The sequence below is a fragment of the Pleurodeles waltl genome, chromosome 4_2 (genome assembly GCF_031143425.1).
Source record: "Pleurodeles waltl isolate 20211129_DDA chromosome 4_2, aPleWal1.hap1.20221129, whole genome shotgun sequence".
Classification (NCBI taxonomy): Eukaryota; Metazoa; Chordata; class Amphibia; order Caudata; family Salamandridae; genus Pleurodeles; species Pleurodeles waltl.
Window position 1 is genome coordinate 79,595,246 of NC_090443.1, and position 23,301 is coordinate 79,618,546.

The window sequence follows — 23,301 nt, forward strand, 5'->3', positions numbered from 1 at the left end:
GGTGCAACTGCACCCGTCGCACCCCTGCAACACCGCCGGCTCCATTCGGAGCCGGCCTCTGTGTTGCAGGGCCTTTCCCGCTGGGCCGGCGGGCGCTCCCTTGGCGGGCGCCCGCCGGCCCAGCAGGAAAGTCAGAATGGCCTCCGCGGTCTTCTGACCGCGGAGCGGCCATTTGGCGGTTCCTGCCAGGCGGGCGGCATCCGCCGCCCGCCAGGGTCAGAATGACCCTCATAATCCTTTAATTCCCTCTACTTCTGCTGAAAAATACCCACTACTTTTGCACCCAGATCTGGTCTCCAAATTAAATAAGCCTTCAACTGATTTGTAAACCTCAATGCAGGAAAATTCATCTCTAGTAAGCCCACCCTGAACTGAACCTCCTGAAACCTTGTTAGATCCAACATCCAGTCATTGAAATCTCTCAAACACCTGCAATTCCAATCCACCGCCTGATTATGCACGCCTGGCAAGTATTTCGCCCTGATAAAACACCAACACATCTTTGCTAACTCTGATAACTCTCTTGAGCTTGAATCTCCATAGCAATTTATACAATGAACTGCAGTGAAATTGCCCATCTTCATTAGAACTGGGCACCTCCCTACCTGGTCCAAAAAAATCTGCAAAGCCAAAAAAATTGGGTGTATCGCCAAACCATTTATGTGGAATTTCTTCTCCGCTGAAGTCCATCTGTTGGTTTTCAATTGTTCCATATGCCAGCAATCCACACTACAGGATGTTTTATCAAAGCTGAATTAAACAATCACATTACCATTAGGTTCCCTAATCAAACCCTTTGTGCATAAGCTCCCACCTTCTTCCATAAACGAATTTTCCATACTGCCAACATCCATGTCATAAGTTCGTCATCCTTGGTATCTTCATTACTTCCTTCACTTAAATCAAATTCCTCCTCAACTTCAGCAGTAATCTGCTCTTTGAGGACTATTTGGGATAAACTCTCTCTGTTCTGCTGAGGGCACCTTCTCCCAGCATAATGCTATGACCTCTTTTCCCTATGTGTTCTCATCTCTCCCAACTATTTATGTTCTTAACCTCTCTTCCCATCACAGCTTCTTTTCACAACATTCAGCTCCTTGGTTTCTGATAAGTCCAAAACACTCCATCAGCAGGTTCACCACTTATGCTACTTCCAATTGCTGATTTCACGGCTTGATTAATGGAAGCCTTAATCTCTTCACTCATTAGATGCTTCAGGACATCCTTCTATGTATTATCAACAATACACTCTCCTGAGATTCTTAATCAGCCATGAATAAAAAAAGATCACCCCCTTACAATTAATGTGTCTCTTGCAACACTAAACTGAAACTGCTGCCTTCTCAAGCGCAATCAGCTGTTAACTGTCAATTAAACACATTACCATGACATGTTTTTCCCAAATGTGCATCGTATCCTAATCCCATCTGAACCATGCTGATCCATCACAGCTATCAAATCTCATGAGACTAGAGCATTTAGTGGGATGGCTTCATTCACCACAGAATTGATCCTGTCCCTTGCCAACCATCTGCATTCTCAAGAGATTGCAGACCAGCCTACGTCGTACTATTGAGGTTCAAAGATGTGAAAACACCAGCACACCTCACACATCCATCACCTCAGCTGCCAAGTAAACCTAATATCTAAAAATACACATTACTTAAAACCCATACATTTATTCTACATAGCTTGTCATGATGATTATGTGCTTCTCTGCATCAAGAATGCCCAAGCCTAGTTTCGATAGATTGGAAAAAGGCTTTTACAAATTAGTCATTCTACACAAATAAACAACAATGACACAACTATGCTTCTCAAAGCCTATCAATAGCAAGACACCAAAATAACCAACCACATAACAATATACTTGTCGGAAAAGGATCAGAAAGCAAAAGGGGAAGGATATGATGTTGGGAGCTAAGGGCTATTGAAGGAAATTACATTCTTGTAACCGGGCGTCCCCGGCAGCCGCGGTTCGTCATGACGCATCGGATCAGGCCGATGCATCATGTCCGCGTCTCCCCGTTGCCGGGGCGACTCGATCCGAACGAGGCAGGGGGAAGGCCGTTGCCCGGGAAACCGGATGGGTTTCCCGGCGCGGCATAAACAAAAGGGAGGACGGCACCGGAAGAGAGAGAGAGGAGCAGGAGAGGAGAGCCGAGGAGAAGAGACAGGAGACGGAGCAGGAGAGGAGAGCCGAGGAGAAGAGACCGGAGGAGGAGGAGAGGAGAGCCCAGGAGAAGGAGCAGGAGAGGAGAGCCCAGGAGAAGGAGAGGAGAGCCCAGGAGAGGAGACCGGAGGAGCAGGAGAGGAGAGCCCAGGAGAGGAGACCGGAGGAGCAGGAGAGGAGAGCCCAGGAGAGGGAGACCAAAAAAAAGACGGCAGGAGAAGAGACCGCAGCAGAGGAACGCCACAATGCCAGCCACGACCCAGGAGGGTCGTGGCTCACCAAGGTACGGTCCTTGTGGACCAAAACAAAGGCCATATCAGACTAGGGGGGGGGGGGGGGAGGGAATATAGAAGTGGAAAGGGAGGGAACCGAAAGGGGCACGATAACGAGCACATATGGGCACCCCACAAAATCTATAATTAGAGAGTGAGAGCACTTATTCCCCAACTCCTCACAGACACCCCCTCCTTATCGTTCCTACCCATACCCAGACAAGACTACAGAGAAAAAGTGAAATAACCTTTTGGTTAAACCCCATACTTACCCGGGTGTTGTTTTCCTTTGTTTTCCGGTATCCGGGAATCCACCTGAGGGGATCCCCCAGACGTCTCCTGGGAAAAGAAACATTGAGACTAAATCAACACTACAGGAACTGAACAACAACACCGAAAACCCTAAGGAAACCCCGCCCGCTTGATTATATACTTCAAGTTTTTGTCTTTATTCCACCTTAATCTTAGAATAAATCCCACCATAAACTAAAACGCATATCTCGTCGTCATTTGTATATTGTTCGATCTGTCACAGTGGTGTCAGAAGTGGGATCAGACTCTAGATCCTCCTCGACAATCGAACAGTATACACAATGAATGACGCCCCCTCGCTGGAGGACATGATAAAACAGTTGGCCGAAGGCCAACGACACCTACAACTGGTGTGGGAGGCCCACCAGAGGGAGGCTAAGGAGGACCGTGAAGCCTTACAGTCGGCTTTGAAAAGTCAGGCAACCATACTGGCCAATAATCAACTGGTCCACGAGACGGCCATGAAGAAACTAACGGAGACAATTGCTACCACTAAGGTACACCCCAATGTCCCAAGTTCCGTCTTGCAAAAATATCAAGAAGGGGATGATCCTGAATCCTTTTTTACTAATTTTGAAAGGGTGGCCTCAACCGCACAATGGCCGGAAGATAGATGGGGCCAGTATGTCGCCCCTCTACTTACAGGAATCCTACAAGCCGCATATCAAGCAGCGAACCCCGGGGGAACAACCCCATATTCCGAAATAAAGCCCAGTATATTAGAGCGGGTGGGGCATGACACGGAATATTATAGAATCAAATTCAGGAAAATCAAATGGGGACCGAACGAGGATCCCCGAACCTTCTACTATCGGGTAAACGATTTGGCTTTAAAATGGTTGGGTCCGTCAGGGAATAGCCGGGAAGACGTAATCCAAACAATTGTCCTCGAACAATATTTAGATGCCTTGCCTACGGCTACAAAACACTGGATCCGTCAACATCCCAAGGTGAATACGGAGATGGCAATTGACTTAGCATGTGCATACCATCGTTCGGTGGATGTACGAAATATGCCAACCCGCCCCATCATAAAACCGGGGCTCCCCAACCCAAAAAGCACTCCCAGAGTCCTTCCCGAAGAACCCGTACCTCGCAGAACCTACGAGCATCCACCAGTACCGGGTCCTCAGTGTTATAACTGTGGGGAATGGGGACACATTGCCCGTATGTGTCCCAGAAAACAAGACACTAGTGAACCCATGGAGGTTGGAGTTACCCGACGACGGGTGCTGTGTACAGGCCGGGGCAACCCCAAATTTAAACAGTCCTTAAACGTTAATGGTCGAATGGTTTGCGCCCTTATAGATTCCGGATGCAGTCAATCCGTGATAAGGAAGGATCTCCTAGCCCTAGCAGACCGGGAAGTCGAACATTGGGTGACTATTTGCTGCATTCATGGGGATAAGGAGAGATACCCCTTACAGGCCCTGACAGTAGAGTGGAGGAACTACAGGGACAGCCTTCCTATGGGTATAATCTCAGATCTGATAGAGGAATGTATTATTGGGACGGATTACGAACATTTTCAGGAGATCCTGGACCACGTTCGACAACCAACCCTGACCCAGGACTGGTGGAAGGGTGCCCCTTTTTCTGACAGCGACCTAGAGCCCCCCTCTACCCGTAGGAAACTGTCACGTAGGGAGAAACGTGTTGAAAAAGCAAACCACCGAGAGAAAGAGGCACATAGCACACCCTCAGGTCTGATTGCCGAGACACATGAGGTGCCTGTCGGGTTTCCCCAAAGACAAAGAGAAGATCCTTCTCTCGCTCAAGCTTGGAAGTCGGCCAAATCAGAAGAAACTGAAGAGGTGGGTCCCTACTTCTTAATTAGAAAAAACCTCTTATATCGCATAACCACTAATCGCTCCGGGGACCGTAAGCAACAGTTGTTAGTGCCCGAGCACTATAGAGAACATGTTTTAACCTTAGCCCACTGTCAACCCGGAGGAGGTCATTTCGGAAGGGAAAAACAGAGGAGTATCTCCTCCGGCGGTTTTATTGGCCGGGGGTTTTTGCCCACATACGAAAATTTTGCTCCCAATGTTCCAGGTGCCAACTTACCGAACCCGGTAGACCTAGAAAAGCGCCTCTCATGCCATTACCCATCATAGACGTTCCATTTAGTAGGATGGGAATGGACTTGATAGGTCCCATAGTACCCTCCACGAAAGGGCACACATATATCCTAGTCATGGTAGATTATGCCACCCGATACCCAGAGGCCATTCCTTTAAAAAGTATGACAACCAAAACAGTAGCACAAGCAATGATTAATGTATTTTCTCGAGTAGGATTTCCACATGAAATACTCACTGATCAGGGAACTCCTTTCATGTCTACACTCATGAAGCAGGTGTGCAAAACGTTAGGCATTTCCCAAATTCGCACCTCGGTGTACCATCCACAGACCGATGGACTGGTAGAACGGTACAACCGTACCATAAAAACCCTGCTAAGAAAAGTAGTAGAGGAGTCAGGTAAAGACTGGGATCAAAAGTTGCCCTTGGTATTGTATGCTATACGTACCCATGAACAGGCATCTACCGGACACAGTCCTTTTGAACTCGTGTTCGGAAGACAGCCCCGATCCCTGCTGGACATGGCCATAGAAGCTTGGGAAGAGGAGGCGGAGGAAGGGGGGAAACCCTTGTTAGAATATGCCCACGACTTACGGTCTCAGTTACAAGGGTTATGGGACACAGTCTGAGTAAATATGGAACATGCCCAACAGAACCAAAAACAATATTACGATCGAGGGAGTAAATTAAGAGTTCTACTACCAGGAGATCAGGTACTTATAATGCGCCCCACGTCTGAACACAAATTGGTTGCAAAATGGCAGGGTCCACATAAAGTACTACGAGCCGTTTCCCCGGTCACTTACCTAATTGAAATCTCGACCACGCCGCAGAAATCCCAGATTTATCACATAAATCTATTAAAAAAATGGGAAGAACCCGAGGGCTCTAACTCGACCGAAGCCGTGGGCCGGTTCCTATGTCCCAATGGGAGGGTTCAAATTGAATTTTGCCCGACCGAGACCACTATTGGGGAGAATCTACCCACAGTGAACGCCTCATTAACAAAATTAGAGAGGGAACAGGTATTCAGTCTACTGGAACATTTCAGATCGTTTTTTTCCATAGTGCCAGGCAAAACCTCTTTGATTGCCCATAAAATACGGACTGCACCAGGTACAATTGTCCGGTTACGACCATATTGTATACCAGAGGCCAGGAAACAGATTATGGAGGACGAGGTCCAAAAGATGCTAGAATTAGGAGTAATAGAGCCTTCTACTAGTCCCTGGTGCTCTCCAGTTGTCCTGGTACCAAAACCTGATGGTACTATTAGGTTCTGCATCGACTTCAGGAAACTCAACGAACATTCCATGTTCGATGCTTATCCGATACCCAGGGTGGATGATGTATTAGAAAAACTAGGAAAAGCAAAATACATGTCCACCCTAGATTTAACTAAAGGATACTGGCAGATTCCACTAGCCGCAGAAGATAAAGAGAAAACGGCCTTTGCCACGCAGTCGGGCCTGTACCACTTCGCAGTGTTGCCGTTCGGACTGCATGGAGCCCCAGCAACATTTCAACGGTTAATGGACAGCCTCCTAAACCCCTTTCGACATTTTTCAGCTGCTTACTTAGACGACGTAGTTATTTTCAGTGAAACATGGAATGATCATCTACTGCATTTGCAACAGATATTCCATACTCTGAGACAGGCAGGGTTAACTGCCAATCCAAAAAAATGCGTTATCGGACAGCCTGACATATTATACTTAGGATACAAAATCAGTCAAGGGAACCTCCAGCCACAATCTAAAAAGGTAGACGCTATTCTCAATGCACCTAGCCCTGCAACGAAGAAAGATTTGCGTTCCTTCCTAGGGTTGGTCGGCTACTATCGAAGATTCATTCCCAATTATTCCACCCTAGCCGCCCACCTTACAGATCTTCTGGCTAAATCTCGTCCTAATCAATTAGCCCCTTTTTCGGATCAACAGGAGACTAGTTTTGAACAGCTAAAAGCCTTTCTGACTAGGGAGCCCATCCTACGGTGCCCCGATTTCTCGAAACCGTTCCACCTCTATACAGACGCCTCTGATGTCGGGCTAGGAGGGGTACTGACCCAGCCCGATGGGGACGGTAGGGATCACCCGATAGTGTATATTAGCAGGAAACTGTTTCCTCGGGAACGCCATTACCCCACGATTGAAAAGGAATGTTTGGCCATCAAATGGGCTGTAGACACCTTGCAGTATTACCTTTTGGGTCGCCCTTTTATTCTCTATACAGATCATGCTCCCCTCACTTGGTTGTCGGCTCATAAAGATACGAATTCACGGATCTTGAGGTGGTTCCTTGAACTCCAACGCTTTTCGTTTCAGGTCCGTCACAACCCTGGTCCCCAACAGGCCCCGGCTGATTATCTCTCCAGATACCCAGACTCTACCTCGGTCCTCGATCAGGACCGTTCTTGGGAAGGGGTGTGTAACCGGGCGTCCCCGGCAGCCGCGGCTCGTCATGACGCATCGGATCAGGCCGATGCGTCATGTCCGCGTCTCCCCGTTGCCGGGGCAACGCGATCCGAACGAGGCAGGGGGAAGGCCGTTGCCCGGGAAACCGGATGGGTTTCCCGGTGCGGCATAAACAAAAGGGAGGACGGCACCGGAAGAGAGAGAGAGGAGCAGGAGAGGAGAACCGAGGAGAAGAGACAGGAGACGGAGCAGGAGAGGAGAGCCGAGGAGAAGAGACCGGAGGAGGAGAGGAGAGCCCAGGAGAAGGAGCAGGAGAGGAGAGCCCAGGAGAAGGAGCAGGAGAGGAGAGCCCAGGAGAGGAGACCGGAGGAGCAGGAGAGGAGACCGGAGGAGCAGGAGAGGAGAGCCCAGGAGAGGGAGACCAAAAAAAAGACGGCAGGAGAAGAGACCGCAGCAGAGGAACGCCACAACGCCAGCCACGACCCAGGAGGGTCGTGGCTCACCAAGGTACGGTCCTTGTGGACCAAAACAAAGGCCATATCAGACTAGGGGGGGGGAGGGAATATAGAAGTGGAAAGGGGCACGATAACGAGCACATATGGGCACCCCACAAAATCTATAATTAGAGAGTGAGAGCACTTATTCCCCAACTCCTCACAGACACCCCCCCCTTATCGTTCCTACCCATACCCAGACAAGACTACAGAGAAAAAGTGAAATAACCTTTTGGTTAAACCCCATACTTACCCGGGTGTTGTTTTCCTTTGTTTTCCGGTATCCGGGAATCCACCTGAGGGGATCCGCCAGACGTCTCCCGGGAAAAGAAACATTGAGACTAAATCAACACTACAGGAACTGAACAACAACACCGAAAACCCTAAGGAAACCCCGCCCGCTTGATTATATACTTCAAGTTTTTGTCTTTATTCCACCTTAATCTTAGAATAAATCCCACCATAAACTAAAACGCATATCTCGTCGTCATTTGTATATTGTTCGATCTGTCACAATTCTATATCAGATTTTTGAATGCTGAATTTTAAGATTTAAATGATCTGTTGAGGTGTGGCAATTAAAAAGTTAGGGAGATAGTTCTAGCCTCTGGTTTTGCCATACAATTTTACACAATGGATGAGTTAGTGCAGGGCATGTATCCCTCACCATAAATTCAAAGCACGTATTCAGGAAATTGTAATAAAATGATAAGTGTTGTGCCTCCAATCTAGTGAAAAGAGGGTTCAGTGGGTGTAAATTATTTTCTGTGGATATTCCTGTCAGATAAGCATTACAAGTACCCTAAGAATTGGGACGAGCTTTAGATAGCAAAATATGACGTGGAAATTCTGTTTTGGAGGTAGAAGCGCGTATGAAGGGCAGTTGCCACTAGACTGTGCTGCAAGTGTGGATGCCAGCGAAAAAAGTATTCATCAGCTCTGCAAATATATTCAAGGGTTTGCAGTTATTGATTAGAACTGCATATATCTCAACTGTTTTCACCTACTTTGGCCACTAAAATCTAGGATCCACGGAGATTATGTTTTTTTTTTCTTCAGAAAATGTCACAATCTATTACTGCAATTTCTAGTTGGGACAGGGCTGTAACATCTTGCTACTTCTGACTTCCTCCAGACCTGACCCTAAGTAGGGCTCTGGACCTACTGTGGAATGTACATCTATTTGCTGGTTTGTGAGGCTAATTATTCCCCCATAGTGCAGAACTGGGCAGCCAGAGGAAAAAGTAATATTTTTACTGCTCTAAGAAAGGCGGTTAGAGCAGCAACAGAAATGTGTGGAACTTTCCTCAGCCCATGCTGTGGTTTGGGATAAATCCAATGCATTCAAATATTTTTAGGAAGGACAGGCCTCTGAGTATGCTGGGCTCTGGACAAAACGTAAGTCTCACTGATTGATCCTAAACCATTGAAGCCTGTGTGGGAGGAAGCACAATAGCATACCAGTGAACAAACCTCAGAATTAGGACAAAAGTGTCCCAGAAAAAAATAGGATGGTGCTTTTAAAGAGTGTGTTTGGTTAGATTACATTGTAGGTTGTGTTCCGTTTGCTAAGCTTCTTCTGTATGGTGTTGGTAAGCAGTCTGAGGGATGCACAGTGCACAGCATTTCTACAAATTACAACATAACAGGAATGTATGTAGGGTTATTTTCCCATTGTTTGGAAAAACGAATGAGGGAAATATGAGGCAATGCTTAAAGGGTTAACTGTCCTGTGTTAGAAAGGCATGAAGATGCTAAAGGATAATGTCAGACATTAGCAAGTTAGACAAGAAGTACTAAGGCGGGTATGAGAGGCAGTGGGTACAACCCTTTTGATTTAACATTAACAAGGCAGCATTGCCAGCTGGCAGAAATCTAAAGTCATGTGAACCCAGACTACAAAAAGTGAGATGAATCCAGAAAACTGGCAGCCAGAAGAAATTCCAAAACAAAAACACTCAGAGGATGGTCTAAGGGCTGAGACAAGGTGTTCCATACTTTTTTTCCTGATAGTCTTAGAGCAGTCTGAGGTGGATTGGTTGAAGCTCAGCCTTTCATGCGTAAATACAGGGCTATGCACTGTAGAAGTGAAGTCTCAATAAGAGCTATTTCGTTAAGTACTGTGGTGTATTTAGTATGATAGTCATCTTTAAAATGCAAGAGAATTTGACTGGGAGATTAAGACCAAGAGAATGTTGTTGTAATAGAAAGTTCCAGAAATAGCGTTTTGTACGGTTTTTATCCAGGCAATTTAAAAATTCAGAAACAAGAGCAGAAGGAGGTTATCATAAATTACTTTTGACATGATCAGCATCTGTGCCATAGCTTGGAATATAGAATGGGATACAGTCTTTTCAAAAGGGTTTGAAATTATGTTAGGCTACTCACACCACATTTTCTAATGCCAATCAAGAGTAAATTAGTTTTCCAGTACGGGGTCCAAGAATTCTGCACTCAGTATCATTGTAAGAAAGTTCTATTATGAAACATGGGCCAAGAGCCAATTCTAAATGGATGATGTGGGAGAGTCAGGGAAAATACATTTAAGGGCTATCCACAAATTGTATTTTGTAATAGATAAAGTAGTTCTAAAGTAGTCCTACTCAAGCACTACCAATGCTATTTACAAAACTACATGCAGAGACCTCCTTCTTTCCTATCTTTTCTATGTGGAGATATCCACTACTGTGGAAGAGAACTCCCCAAACAGTTATACGTTTTGTTACTAAACACAGGACGGACAGGAGGTAGTGGTTTGAAAATAAGAACACTTATCCTAAATGTGAAGGGTTTAAGAAAATTATTTGAAGAGGGGTCTAAGGAGAGACATGCTAACACAGACACACGCCAACAAAACAGTAAGACCACTGCAATTGACGAATTACATTTCTAAAATTGCTAGTCCCTAAAGGTCTCAAAACAGATGTAAATTACTCCAGTCAGGCCTTTGGAGTATGTCAAGCACCATACATTGTCACTCACAGATACAGCAAAACACTCCCATAGAGAGCCATCAAAATAAATAAAATTACACCTCACAGGAACTAATGTTAAAAAAAATCCACGTTTAGATTATACATGAGCATATTAATTTTAATGTTTAACAAAATATATACATTATTGTTAAATATTTTATTTCAAAGGGCAATAAACTAACTTGAAAAAAGAATTATAAAAAATATTAAATAACTGAAATTAAGTATACACATCGTTTAACAAAATGTCCTACATATTACATTAAAATGTTAGTGAGGGTAAGAATTTTTTGAATTGTTGTTAAAATAAAAAAATCATATTTAAATCAGACACATATTTTACACATATATACTCCGTTGAGTAAATGAGTTTAGCATTTTATTTTACTAGTTCTAGGGTAAAAATAAAAATGTAAAATTTATTTAAATTTATATTTTACTTTAATTATTTTTTTTATAGTAATAATAAAAACTGTACTTATCTTGCATACATTTTCCCCATGTGAAGATCTCTGCCATGGTGGCAGAGATCGCCACCTTTGTGTAGAAAGTAACTAGTAGAAACATTAAAACTGTAAATTTTGTTGCAGAAGTTGCCACCCCTGGATCTCAAGGGGTGGAAACATGTAAGTCTTCAACTAGGTGACAATCAACACTCCGAAACAGTGAATAGCGAACAAGTGTGGAATGACATTTAGATGTGGTACTAAATGTGCATGAGTAAATATACCATTGCATATTTACCTTTGTGAATAAAACCCAAAAAGCCAGATGTACAAAGTCATTTAGAAGTCGCAAAGCCTGTGACAAGCTAAATTTGTAAAAGCTAAATGTCTTTTACAAATGTGCTAAACTTATTTTTCGTTTCAGTTATTGGTTATTGACTCATAAAATGGTTTTAAAAAATATTAATCTCTGTTTGGAAGGGAAAGTGCTTGTTTAGGGCGTCCCTTCCAAATTACACTGCATTCAAAATCTGGGTTTTAGTGAACTGATCTATTAGTACAAAGGTCAATTTCTAAAATCAGAAATGAGTCACAAAATGTTGGTACGCAATTTGCAACTACTTTTTGTGAATCAACTATCACTACATCTGGCTCTAGTAGTAGTCTGTTTTAATCATTTTAACTGAAAGAGTATTTTAGCACCAGAGACTGCTGTTGATCAACATATTCATTACTTTGACTGACGTACCAGTGGAGTTCCTTTACATCTCCAAAGTACAATCTGGATGAACAAACCTCCTATTCACTTACCCTTCACCCTTCAGCAAGATGTCCATGATATGAGTTTTCAAATGTTCACAAACATAGCCACAAAAAATAAGATTTGGTACAATCAATTGGCCTGGCTTTTGTCGGGTGAAGGGTTTGGTGACAGTTCAGCAACTCTGTATGTGTTGCACCAACTGTCTGAGAAAGAAAATCACAAAAATGATGTTACATTTTGAGTAAGACTTCCTGTTTTACTGATTTTCACAGATAAATACAGACCGAAAACAATCTATTTGATGTCTGTATTTATTTTTAAAAGCAGGAAAATAAAGAAATGTATGCTTCCTCTGAGTGACACTCCTCATTGCCCTTTGTGAATTCCAGACGAACTGCTAAGCAGAAAGACACCATGGGGATTTAAAAACAGGATAAGATTTCCTTAAATACAGGCATATGTTAACGTATACTTGTATGTATATAATGCTGGTAGTTACCTGTCAGTGTATTGTTTTGTTATATTTGGCAGCTTAATTTGCTAAAATGAGACAGGTAAAGTATAAATGCATGTTTATCAGTTAAATAAATGTGGAAATATACCATTTTACAACTCCATTTATTTCCAAAACATAAAATAAATATGGATGAATATTAATGAAATAGCCAAAAAATAAATATGGATAACACAGATGGAAATGTTAAAAAATGAATATCATAAAAATGGGAGACCTAATTTTGAGCTACATCAATATGCAATTTTGAAGACCTCACTTGCTGAACAGACTGAATTAGCAGAGTTCAAGCTGAACCCTTTAAGAGGAATGCCATTAACCCCTTAGCTGCTGGGCCTTCACCCCCCCATGCTAAGCCCTTTTATGGCTATTTGGGGTAGTTCGCACTTAGGCCTTCATAACTCTTTGACAACATGAGCTATCCATGCAACATTTGCGTCCTCCCCCCCCCCCCCAAATATCCTAGGGATTCTAAAGGTAAGCGATTGTGGGTTCCCCTGTAGGAGACCAAGAAATTTGCCAAAATACAGCGAATATTTCATTTTTTTTTTTTAATGGGAAAAAAGGGCTGCAGAAGAAGGCTTGTGGTTTTTCCCCCTGAAAATGGCATCAACAAAGGGTTTGCGGTACTAAATCACCATCTTCCCAGCTTTCAGAAACAGGCAGACTTGAATCAGAAAACCACATTTTTCAAGACAAATTTGGCATTTTACTGGGACATAACCCATTTTTACTATTTTTTGTGCTTTCAGCCTCCTTCCAGTTAGTGACAGAAATGGGTGTGAAACCAATGCTGGATCCCCGAAAGCTAAACATTTCTAAAAAGTAGACAACATTCTGAATTCAGCAAGGGGTAATTTGTGTAGATCCTACAAGGTTGTCCTACAGAAAATACCTGTGATTTCAGATTTTTTAAAGCAATATACCGTTACGTCTGCTGGACTCTTCTGGTTGCGGGGATATGTTGGGCTTGTAGGTTCATCAAGAACCCTAGGTACTCAGAGCCAATAAATGAGCTGCATCTTGCAAAGGGTTTTCATTCTATACCGGATATACAGCAATTCATTTGCTGAAATATAAAGAGTGAAAAATAGGCATCAAGAAATCCTTTGTATTTCCAAAATGGGCACAAGATAAGGTGTTGAGAAGCAGTGGTTATTTGCATATCTCTGAATTCCAGGGTGCCCATACTAGCATGTGAATTACAGGGCATTTCTCGAATAGACTTCTTTTTTACCCACTGCCTTACATTTGGAAGGAAAAAATGTAGAGAAAGACAAGGAGCAATAACACTTGTTCTGTTATTCTGTGTTCCTGTAAGTCTCCCGATAAAAATGATACCTCACTTGCGTGGGTAGGCCTAATGCCCGTGACAGGAAACGCAACATGAACACATCACATTTTTACACTGAAAACTGACGTGTTTTTTGGAAAGTGCCTAGTTGTGGATTTTTAACTCTAGCTCAGCCGGCACCTAAGGAAACCTACCAAACCTGTGCATTTTTTTTAATTAGACACCTAGGGGAATCCAAGATGGGTTGGCCTGTGGGGCTCTCAGTAGGTTCTGTTACCCAGAATCCTTTGCAAACCTCACAATTTGGCTAAAAAAAAAAAAAACTTTTGACTCACATTTCGGTGACAGAAAGTTGTGGAATCTAAAAGGAGCCACAAATTTCCTTCCACCCAGCGTTCCCCCAAGTCTCCTGATAAAAATGGTACCCCACTTGTGTGGGTAGGCCTAGTGCCCGCAACAGGAATAGATCACAAAAAGGTCAATGTTGGTCCTTACATGAGGGCAGCTGTTGCCCCTAGGGTGATCCATTCATGACTCAGGCACTACGTACAGGCACTCAAGTGGGGTAGCGTTTTTATCAGGCCAGGTGGGGAAACACTGGGTGGTAGGAATTTTGTGGATCCCAGCATATTCCTCTAGTTTGTGTGACAGGAATGCAAGAAAAAAAATAGAGTTTTTATTCAACATTTCAGCTTTGCAAGGTATTCTGGGTAAGAAAACTTTGGAGAATCCACACAAGTCACACCTCTGTGGACTCCCCCGGATGTCTAGTTTCCAGAAATGTCTGGGTTTGGTATATTTCCCTATATAGCCTCCGAGCCCAGGACCAAAAACACAGGTGCCTGCCTTACAAAACCAGTTTGTTTTGTTATAGATAATTCTGATGTCTCCACAATACGATTTGGGTGGTGCAATTTGGGGCTGAACTAAATTGGGGAACTCCCAACAGAGCATTCTCTCTGTGCTTGCTGCCGCATGCACCTGCTCTCTGGGTTAGGCTAACCCGCTATCGTCCCGCTGCACAGACTGTGTTTGCGAAGGGACAGCAGGACTGTCCTCCTTACCTCCATCATAATCACTGGAAGAGGAGTTATTGAATGGGGCGCCTCCAATTGAAAAATCACTCCCAGAGTCTGCACTATTGCCCTATCCTTCAGATGCTGTCTCAGGATCCTGCGTCAGAGCTGTCCTCTGTAACCCGAGTTAGGGCTTGAGCAGCAGTCACCCAACGAGATGCTATCTCTGCTACTGGCTAAACTGTCACTCTAAAACACTGGCCTATGTAGACAGTCACAAAATTGCTGGTGGGTGTGTGTGATACCTGCAACAGTAGAGGTCACCTCACCTTTGCTTCTTCCATCAATCAGCAAGTTCTCTCAAGACACTCAAAAAAACAAAAAAGACACACTATTATATCACCTTGTCACATACCAATCGTCAGTCTTTAGCACCTCTAGCGCCCAGTTCAACAATCATTATTGGTTCTCCCACTCCCATTACCTCCTCCTCCGATCCCCTCACCACCACCCAACAAAAGTGCATTTCATCTCTCCATAGCCCCATCTGTATCATAGCGCAGGTAATGCTTGGCTTTACTAATCTACTCAGCTATTCACATATAATACCGTTTTGATCCTTTCAGTAGGCATATAAACCTGCGCTACTTTATGGCCTTTATATCCTTTTCTAGCAGAAACAATCACAAGAGTTACTTGACTTTTTTATTGATGGCTAAAAGCTACAGTGGAAACGCGTTAGTTGAAGTATGTGATTTGCTTTGAAGACGCAAGCTGCAACTGCAAGATAACTGGTGGCGAATATATATATATATAGAGAGAGAGAGAGAGAGAGAGAGAGATAGATCACTTTTATATTTGGCTGTGGTTTTCCTGGGGGCCTGTTGCAGCCCCCAGGGAAAACACACATTGACAAAAGTGATCGCTATATATATATATATACATATCTATATTTAGATATATATATATATATATATATATATGTGTGTGTGTATAAACAGCTGTATGTTTCCATGGGGGCTATAATGGCCCCCAGAGAAACCTTACAGCTGTTTAAAAAAGTATTGCCCCCACAGGACCCCGTCCATTTCATTTGTTTATTATTTTTTTTGCACCCCCCCCAGGGTAAACCTACCTTCAAAATTCAAAACAATATGGCCCGTCCCGGGGCAGGGGTGGGGCAGGGAGTCAGGGGGGCACGAGGCGGGGTGTTAGGCGGTGTCCCTGGTGTCTAGTGGGTGATGCGTTCGAGGGCCAGGAAACCTGTTCGGGAAGGCCTTGTTTGAAAGGGGAGAGTCACCCCCTTCAAACGAGGCCTTCCTGAACGTCGGGAAGGTCGTTTGGGGCCGTTTTCCCCACTAGAGCAGGAAGTGGCCTCAAGGCCACTTCCTGCTCCAGTGGATAAAACAAACAGTGACGTAACAAAGGGGCGGATGAGTGGGCAAGGGGAGACACAGAAGATATTCTTAAATAAAAAAATTAAATAACCCCTTCCCTGGTGTCAGCCGCTGGTCGTGACCTGCACCCACACTGTAGGGGTTAAAAGGAGTAAAAATATAACGTTTATGTTTCAAGAGGTGAGCAAAAAAAAAAAAAAATGCATAAACCGCTAAACATTACATAGTAGACACTTTTGACAAAGGACCAGTATTGTATTGCATCTTTAAGAAAGCCTATATCCGTACACGTTTTTACTTGAGCAAAAAAAACAACATCATGTTTAAATGACAGCAAAGTAAAACAAATTAACGTGCAAATGCACTGTGTCTTTTTGTCACATTAAGACAGCCAAACAGCATGCATTTCCTAAACAAAAAGATAGAATCCGGAAATTAAAATGGATCTACCTTTGGGGTAAGGTGGGGTCAGCAGCAAGGATACGAACCAATGGCGATTACAATGCCCACTTCCAACAGCCCTGGGCTTTTGGTGTACACTTCATTGTGATCAATAGCGAGTGGTTTATCTGGGGACTTATGAATTCAATACACCACAAAACAAATGCCTGGAACATGTTTTAAAATAAAACTCCAGCATAGCAAAGAAACAATAACACAACAAAACAATGTCAAAGCAAAGATGCCAAAGTTCAAAGATGCTCCCCCAAATCCCAGCAATCAGGATGGGCATTAAAATACACCAAAAATTTGCATTTAGTGAGCCCATCAGATTTTTGTGCCCCAGTGCCAGTGCACATGCTGCAACACTACTGGCTATGCCCCTGGAACGAAACATAAAGTGACAGTACAAGATATCACACTAAGTAAACCAACAAAGCATAAATAACACAGCGTAATACAACATGCCTCAGAATAACAGAACAGAACATACTAAAACACTTTCTTAAGCATACATGACCGCCTGTACTCTTACACTGTACAGCCTGACAACGTGGTAAATAAGCACTGGAAAATCCAATAGGTCTGGCTTTGTCATGCATGGGATTTTTTGTTTTTTTCCAAAACATGTGAAATATTCCTAAGAAATAATTAGCAATGTATAAAAATAAACAAGCACTGGCAAAGCCATTAGGTCACACCTACGTGAAAGCTATTGATTTCGCCAGTGTTTTTACCCACGTTGTAGAGCAGCTTGGCCGCTTGTCCAGCACGGTTAAAAGCAATTTTTTTTAAATGCTTCTTTTTTTAGAAGCAATAAATGTCACAAATCCTGCGTGTTGTCTCCTGGTAGGCGAGAACTGAAAAGAATCGTAAACTTATTATATTGTTTACTGACCAAGTTGATATGCATCACATTCTCATGTAAGTGAAATGAGCCACGTTCTTAGTGTGAGCCCACAAGAAGCTATGTCAGGTTTTTTTTTTATCCCCTTGTTCTCTTTTGGGCGCTCCCCTCAACATTGCCAATGACTACAGTGCCCTATGCCCGTCGAAATTATACAGTTAACTTCACATTTTCATGGTGTAATATTGACTACTTTAAAAAATAAAGCGCTAAAATTCAAAAACCTGAACACTTTGTTCTAAAGATTTTGCTGGTTTTTCTTGTATGCACGATCCTTCACTCCACATAATGTAAAGTTCAAAACTATGATGAGAAGTCACCTCTTGTTAATCAGCGCAGGTCAAGGGTATTCTCGAGGAGCAATTTTAACAATGAAGAACTCAAGAAGAAAAGTGAGATGTGTGAGAGGAGCCAAGTCTTACCGGACTTCTGGTCAGACTTGCCGTCCTGAGAGCTGCTGCCACCTGTGTTCCAGAACACAAAGCACGTGTATTAAAAGAGCTCACAAGTTTCACCTTTTACTGTGCTGCTTGCTGGGAGATGCAGTCCTTGACTTCCAAAAATACTAGTAAATATGAAAAAGCAGAAGTGTACGCTGTGCCACATGCCTGACCACCCTAAGGCAAAGAGGCAGTGTGAGCGAGAGGGTCAACAGAAGGGGCACTGAAACTGCTAAGGCCATGATACTTGTCAACGAAAAGGAACGTTGGCAGGACTAGGAACAGTCGCTGCTTCCAAGAAGCTCAGGGTTCTCAAATTAACCCCAGGGGGAGGGATGCTCTTTCTGGAGTGTGTAGCCAGATTAAAGTCATCAAACTTGGACATCTAAAACAGTTCCGGTATTTAATATAAATGTTTATGACATGGGGGCAGCATACTAATGGCACATTGCACCCTAGGGATAGTAACAAAAACCCAGACGCCTCTTGGCGTGAGCTGGCCCTGACAGAACCTTCTGCCACACCCATATTGGGACTGAACTGTGGACATTTAGTAGCGCTCAGAGACACAGAGCACTTTCAGAACGCTTTGCGCAGGACTTCAGTGCTGCTGTGTCATTTTTCACAGAAAGGACACCAGGCCCAATGATTCTCCACACTAATGGCCTCCATGCTGCCCCCACCTCATTATGACTGTGTGTATGCGGAGCAACAGGCGTGCTGGGCATGTAAACCTGAAGAGGATTTGACGTAACAGCCAGAGTTGCTGACTACAGAGCTGGCGAACCATGTTTGAGTCCCAGGGTCAGCTCAGCATCCTGGGATTCTAGGCAAATCAATGAATCTCCCAGTGCCTAAACAAAACAAGCAAGAAGGCGGGATGAGGCATGCAAGCGCTATGGGCAGTGCAGTAGGGTAAGGTCAAGAAATAGTACCTCAATCACATCTGGAGCAGCAGATGGCCACTGACTGATTAACTTGAATTAATTTGTGTTGGTCCCTGCTCCACAGCGAGCATCGGAAGTGACGTTTCGGTTCCATTGGCCAATTACAGAGCCAGTAAAGAAGAATAACATGAAGACAACAAATGGTAAGCAATGGGTGGACTCCAAGCCCTTTTCTGTATACCACAGTGTATGCATGCACTTGCAGGCTTGACCCTAAAAAGGAGCCCAGTCACACCATCCCTAGCCCTGATGTGCAATCGTTTTCAGACAGCTGTGCACAAGTGAGCATACATTGTAAAACCCCCTCGCTCACAGTGAGAGAACCGACGACTGGGTTGAAACATTGTCCCATGCTGCAATACTTCGTTCTGTGGAAGCAAAGAGTGAATTGCCAGACAGAGTCGGCCTAAGGCCTTCTATGTTTTTGTGTTATACGCTTTTTCGAAAACACGAGTTTTACTAGAAACCTACAGCTCTACCAAATCTAAAAACAAAGATCTTGGCGAGGCGATCACGGGTACTGAGGCTTACCAGCGTGCGGAAGACGAGCTAATGGAGCCAAGTTCCGTTCCTGGAACTGAACAGCATTTATTGGAAACCGTTCGCAACCCCCTCCTTTTCTAAACGTGCGAATTGTTTCGCCGCTTTAGGACCCCCAGGCGCCCGCCCGCAGAAAACCGGCCCCTGCAGTGGGACTGAACACACACCGCTGAAGGCCTTATACAAAATTCAGCATTCATTCTATCGCACCCTTCGCAGATCCGTCACACTGCGTAAATGATCACTGTCAAGCAACACGATTATGATATTCACAAAGACACCCACATAATGATTCAAAATGCCCACCGCTTACCGAGGTCACCGGGCCAGTCTCGCTCTCACACACCTTATAAACATCTCCATTGCTTGTACCATCCTGCCTCGCGTTCACCCTCACAACGCTCCAACCTTCACACCTCTTCTACCCTCACACACCAGCTCCAAGTCTGCGTCTGAACCCAATGCCGAGCCAGCTAGCCCTCCCACCGTCACCACATATATTATTTATATCACGACTTCTAACTTCCAAGTAAACAATGGCTTAGGGACAAGGCCAAAGTTTAGTACATCACTGTTTCGTTACTTGCATTATGATAATGGAAAAATGGCATGTAAACATGTAGCAATGGAACATACTGTATTATTCAGCGGAGGAATATCGGAAGATTCATTGTACGCCTACGAAGCACTTTGTATGGTAAACTGGATACTGCAGCGTCAATGCAACTATATTTAATAATAATAACTTCTAACTCCCAAACGGCAACTCCTAACCGTCATTTCACCTGGACTAACCCTCACACCAACTCACCCAACCCCATACTACCTCTGGCCATTCTCATACCATTAACGCCCCTTCAGATTAATAAACCACCGTTTCTAACTCCCTCGTCACTTCCCCAGGCCTTCGTTGCCCCCTTTCTACTCCTTATACCGACACTTGACATTCGGAGTCATTGAACGTAACACTGTTTCCCCCTCCTCTTCTAACCCTTAAAACCATTCCACCTCAAACACTTCTAGACAACTCTTCCCAATCTTGGACTCACTTACCAGAAGGGGAAGCGCCTAAAGGTTGTTCTGTGCAGGCTGCCAGACAACAAAACGACTGTCCGCGCATTCCTGAGCACCAACTCTCTCGCATTTCAGATCACCCAACAAAACACGAAGTGCAAAACTGCCCCGTAGGGTCGTAGCGTATAAAACTTAACTCTGTGTGGGCGAGGCCTTCCCGAGTTGGGGTGCCCCACTGCTCCCTTGGGTTTGGGGAGGTGAAAATCAGCAGGCGCGTGGGACACCTTGGTTTTACAGATTACCTGTGCTTGGCTCAAGGAAATGCAGAGACTACGCTCATTTGGGCGCTTGGCGGTCTTCTAACCGAGGAAGGAGCGGATGGGGTCTGGCTGAAGGGGCTAGTGGTTACTAGTCACCCACAAGATTTCCGTTACCCCCTCGAAAGCCCGTTTTTCTGAAGAGTTCAAAGCGAGGAAAGAAAATCCAGCGCTCACCTGTGCCTTTCAAAAGTTTTCGCTTTCTTTCCTCGGGTTCCTCTTTTCCGCTGGCGTTTCGCTATTTAATCCATTAAGGGATCCGCCGCCCCCCCCCCAAAAAGATTTCGTTGGGTCCCTCCCAATCCTTCTTCGTGGACCCCGGCGATCGCTGTCTTAGTATGCGGCGCTGAAGATACGAAGAGGCCGGGCAGAGGGCGAGGTCCTGTCGGTGGCTCAAGTACAATGTTTGTCTGATCTGTACCCGCTAGGGCCTCCGTTTCCTGCTTCGCCGGAGAGCTCTTCTGAAGGGCCCCTATTGGCTGAGCTCCGGAGAGCAACAGAGGCCCAGCCCCAAAAACACAACAGACTTTCAAGGTAGGAGATATAAGTGCAGCCGAGCCAAGCAATGGCAAAGCCAATAGTTCGCGCCTGTGCAACAGCTATTGGTTTTGCCAATGTGTTCTAAGCGATGTTGGTTACCAGCGTGGCTGCTTTTCATCAGGGCTAAAAGTTAGTGGCATAAAGGAGAGTGGAATGGTGATGAATGGAGTAGACTCTGAGTGCTGTAGAATGGAGTTGCAGAGTGTTGTCTATTGGAACGGCATAGTGTGGAGTCACATGGAGTGGCTTAGACTGGTGTAGAGTGAGTTAGCTTAGAGTGTTGCAGAGTATAGTGACAGCGCAGTGGCCTTGAGTACAGTGGCATTGATTTCTGCAGAGTACAGTGAAGCATCGTAAAATGCAGTGGAATAGATTTGAGTGGCACATAGTGGAGTAGCGTAGAGTAGGGTGGCGTAGCGTGCAATGGCATAGAGTAGAGTGGTGCAGATTGGAATGGAATAGAGGAGTGATGCAGATGGCAGTGGTGCAGAGGAGTCAAGTGGCATAGAGTGCAGAGTAGAGTTGAGTGGCATAGAGTGCAGTGGTGCAGAGTGGTGCAGAGTAGTGTATAGTGGCGTGTAATGACAAAGAGTACAATGGGGTAGAGTAGAATAGTGCAGGGTAGAGTGACCTAGAGCTCAGTGATGGAGAGTGCAGTGTTGCAGAGTAGAGTGTCAGAGTGCAGTGGTGTAGAGTGCATAATAGAGTTGAGTGGCACAGAGTGCAGTGGCTTAGGGTGGTGCAGAGTAGTGTATAGTGCTGTATAATGACAAAGAGTACAATAGAGAAGAGTAGTGCAGAGTAGTGTGGCGTAGAGTTCAGTGATAGAGAGTGCAGTGTTGCAGAATAGAGTGTCAGAGTGCAGTGGTGCAGAGTTGAGTTCAGTGGCATAGAGAGCCGTGGCGTAGGGTACAGTGATGCAGAGTCGAGTGCAGTTGTATAAAGTGCAGTGGTTAGAGTAGAGTGGTGTAGAGTGGAGTGGCACAGAGCGGGGTAGAGTGGTGTAGAGTAGATTGTTTCAGAGAAGAGTGAAGTTGTGCAGTTGTGTAGAGAGGCATGAGTGTAATGGCATAAGATGACATGGAGTGCAGTGACATACAGTACAGTGATGCAAAGTAGCCTAGAGTGGCATACAGTGGATTGGCGTAGAGTGCAGGGGCATAGAGTTGGGTGTTACAGAGTAAAGTGCATTGGCGTAGAGTGTATTGGCATTGAGTGCAGTGGCGTAGGGTGCAGTGTTTCAGAGTGGCGTAGAGTACAATAGTGTAGACTACAGTGGCATAGAGTGGAGTCAATTAAAGTGTACTCACCTGCGAGGATACCATTTGTCAAGTGTGGGAAGTAGAAGGAGTGATCTGACTACAACTCCCAGCAGGTCTTGTGTCATTAACACCAACCACCAGCCCAGTGTCCACGTGCCCAATTACCCCACTGTCTTAACTCTCAATTGAAGTGTACTCACCTGGTAGGATACATTTGTATAGTGTATGTAGTGGAGGGAGAGTCCTGACTGCAACTCGCAGGAGGCCCTGTTTCCGTAACACCAACCACCAGCCCAGTGTTCACTTGTCCAAATACCCCTGTTTGGTAACTCTCAATTGAAGTGTACTGACGTGGGAGTATACCATTTGTCAAGTGTTTGAATTAGACGGAGTGACCTGACTGAAACTCCTAGGAGGCCTTGTGTCTGTAACTCCAAAAACCAGCCCAGTGTTCACTTGGCCAAATACCATTGTTTCCTAACTCTCAATTGAAGTCTTCCCGCCTGTGAGTGAGAAATATAGAGATCATGCTCAACCCAGAGATGTGTCTGTCTGCCTAGGTCCATCGTGACCTGATACCCCAAATTACACTATTGATGGCAGAAATGACAACTTACAAAGTATGTACACAAGGTGTTCCCAAGGCCTTAAGCTGCATCACCAGATTGGTAGCGGCAAATGTGGGAAGTCTAATAGTTTGCAGCAGCAAACACATTGACACAGTAATGCACACATGATG

At 44.7% G+C, this 23,301-nt stretch overlaps 1 protein-coding gene across 5 annotated transcripts in view; it reads right to left on the reverse strand.

Annotated features, from left to right (window-relative positions):
* Nucleotides 1-21,217, reverse strand: part of STAT6 (signal transducer and activator of transcription 6) — a 604,937-nt gene extending 583,720 nt beyond the window's left edge. For 2 of the 5 annotated variants that reach the window (XM_069230778.1, XM_069230779.1), the window contains exon 1: nucleotides 20,483-20,614. In XM_069230778.1, coding sequence (XP_069086879.1) covers nucleotides 20,483-20,573 — 91 coding nt within the window. In that variant the 5' untranslated portion in view covers nucleotides 20,574-20,614. Of the gene's footprint in view, nucleotides 1-20,065; nucleotides 20,089-20,482; nucleotides 20,615-20,937 lie in introns of those variants that run through there. The other 3 variants (XM_069230781.1, XM_069230777.1, XM_069230780.1) reach the window with 3 other exon arrangements.
* Nucleotides 21,218-23,301: the final 2,084 nt, after the last annotated feature.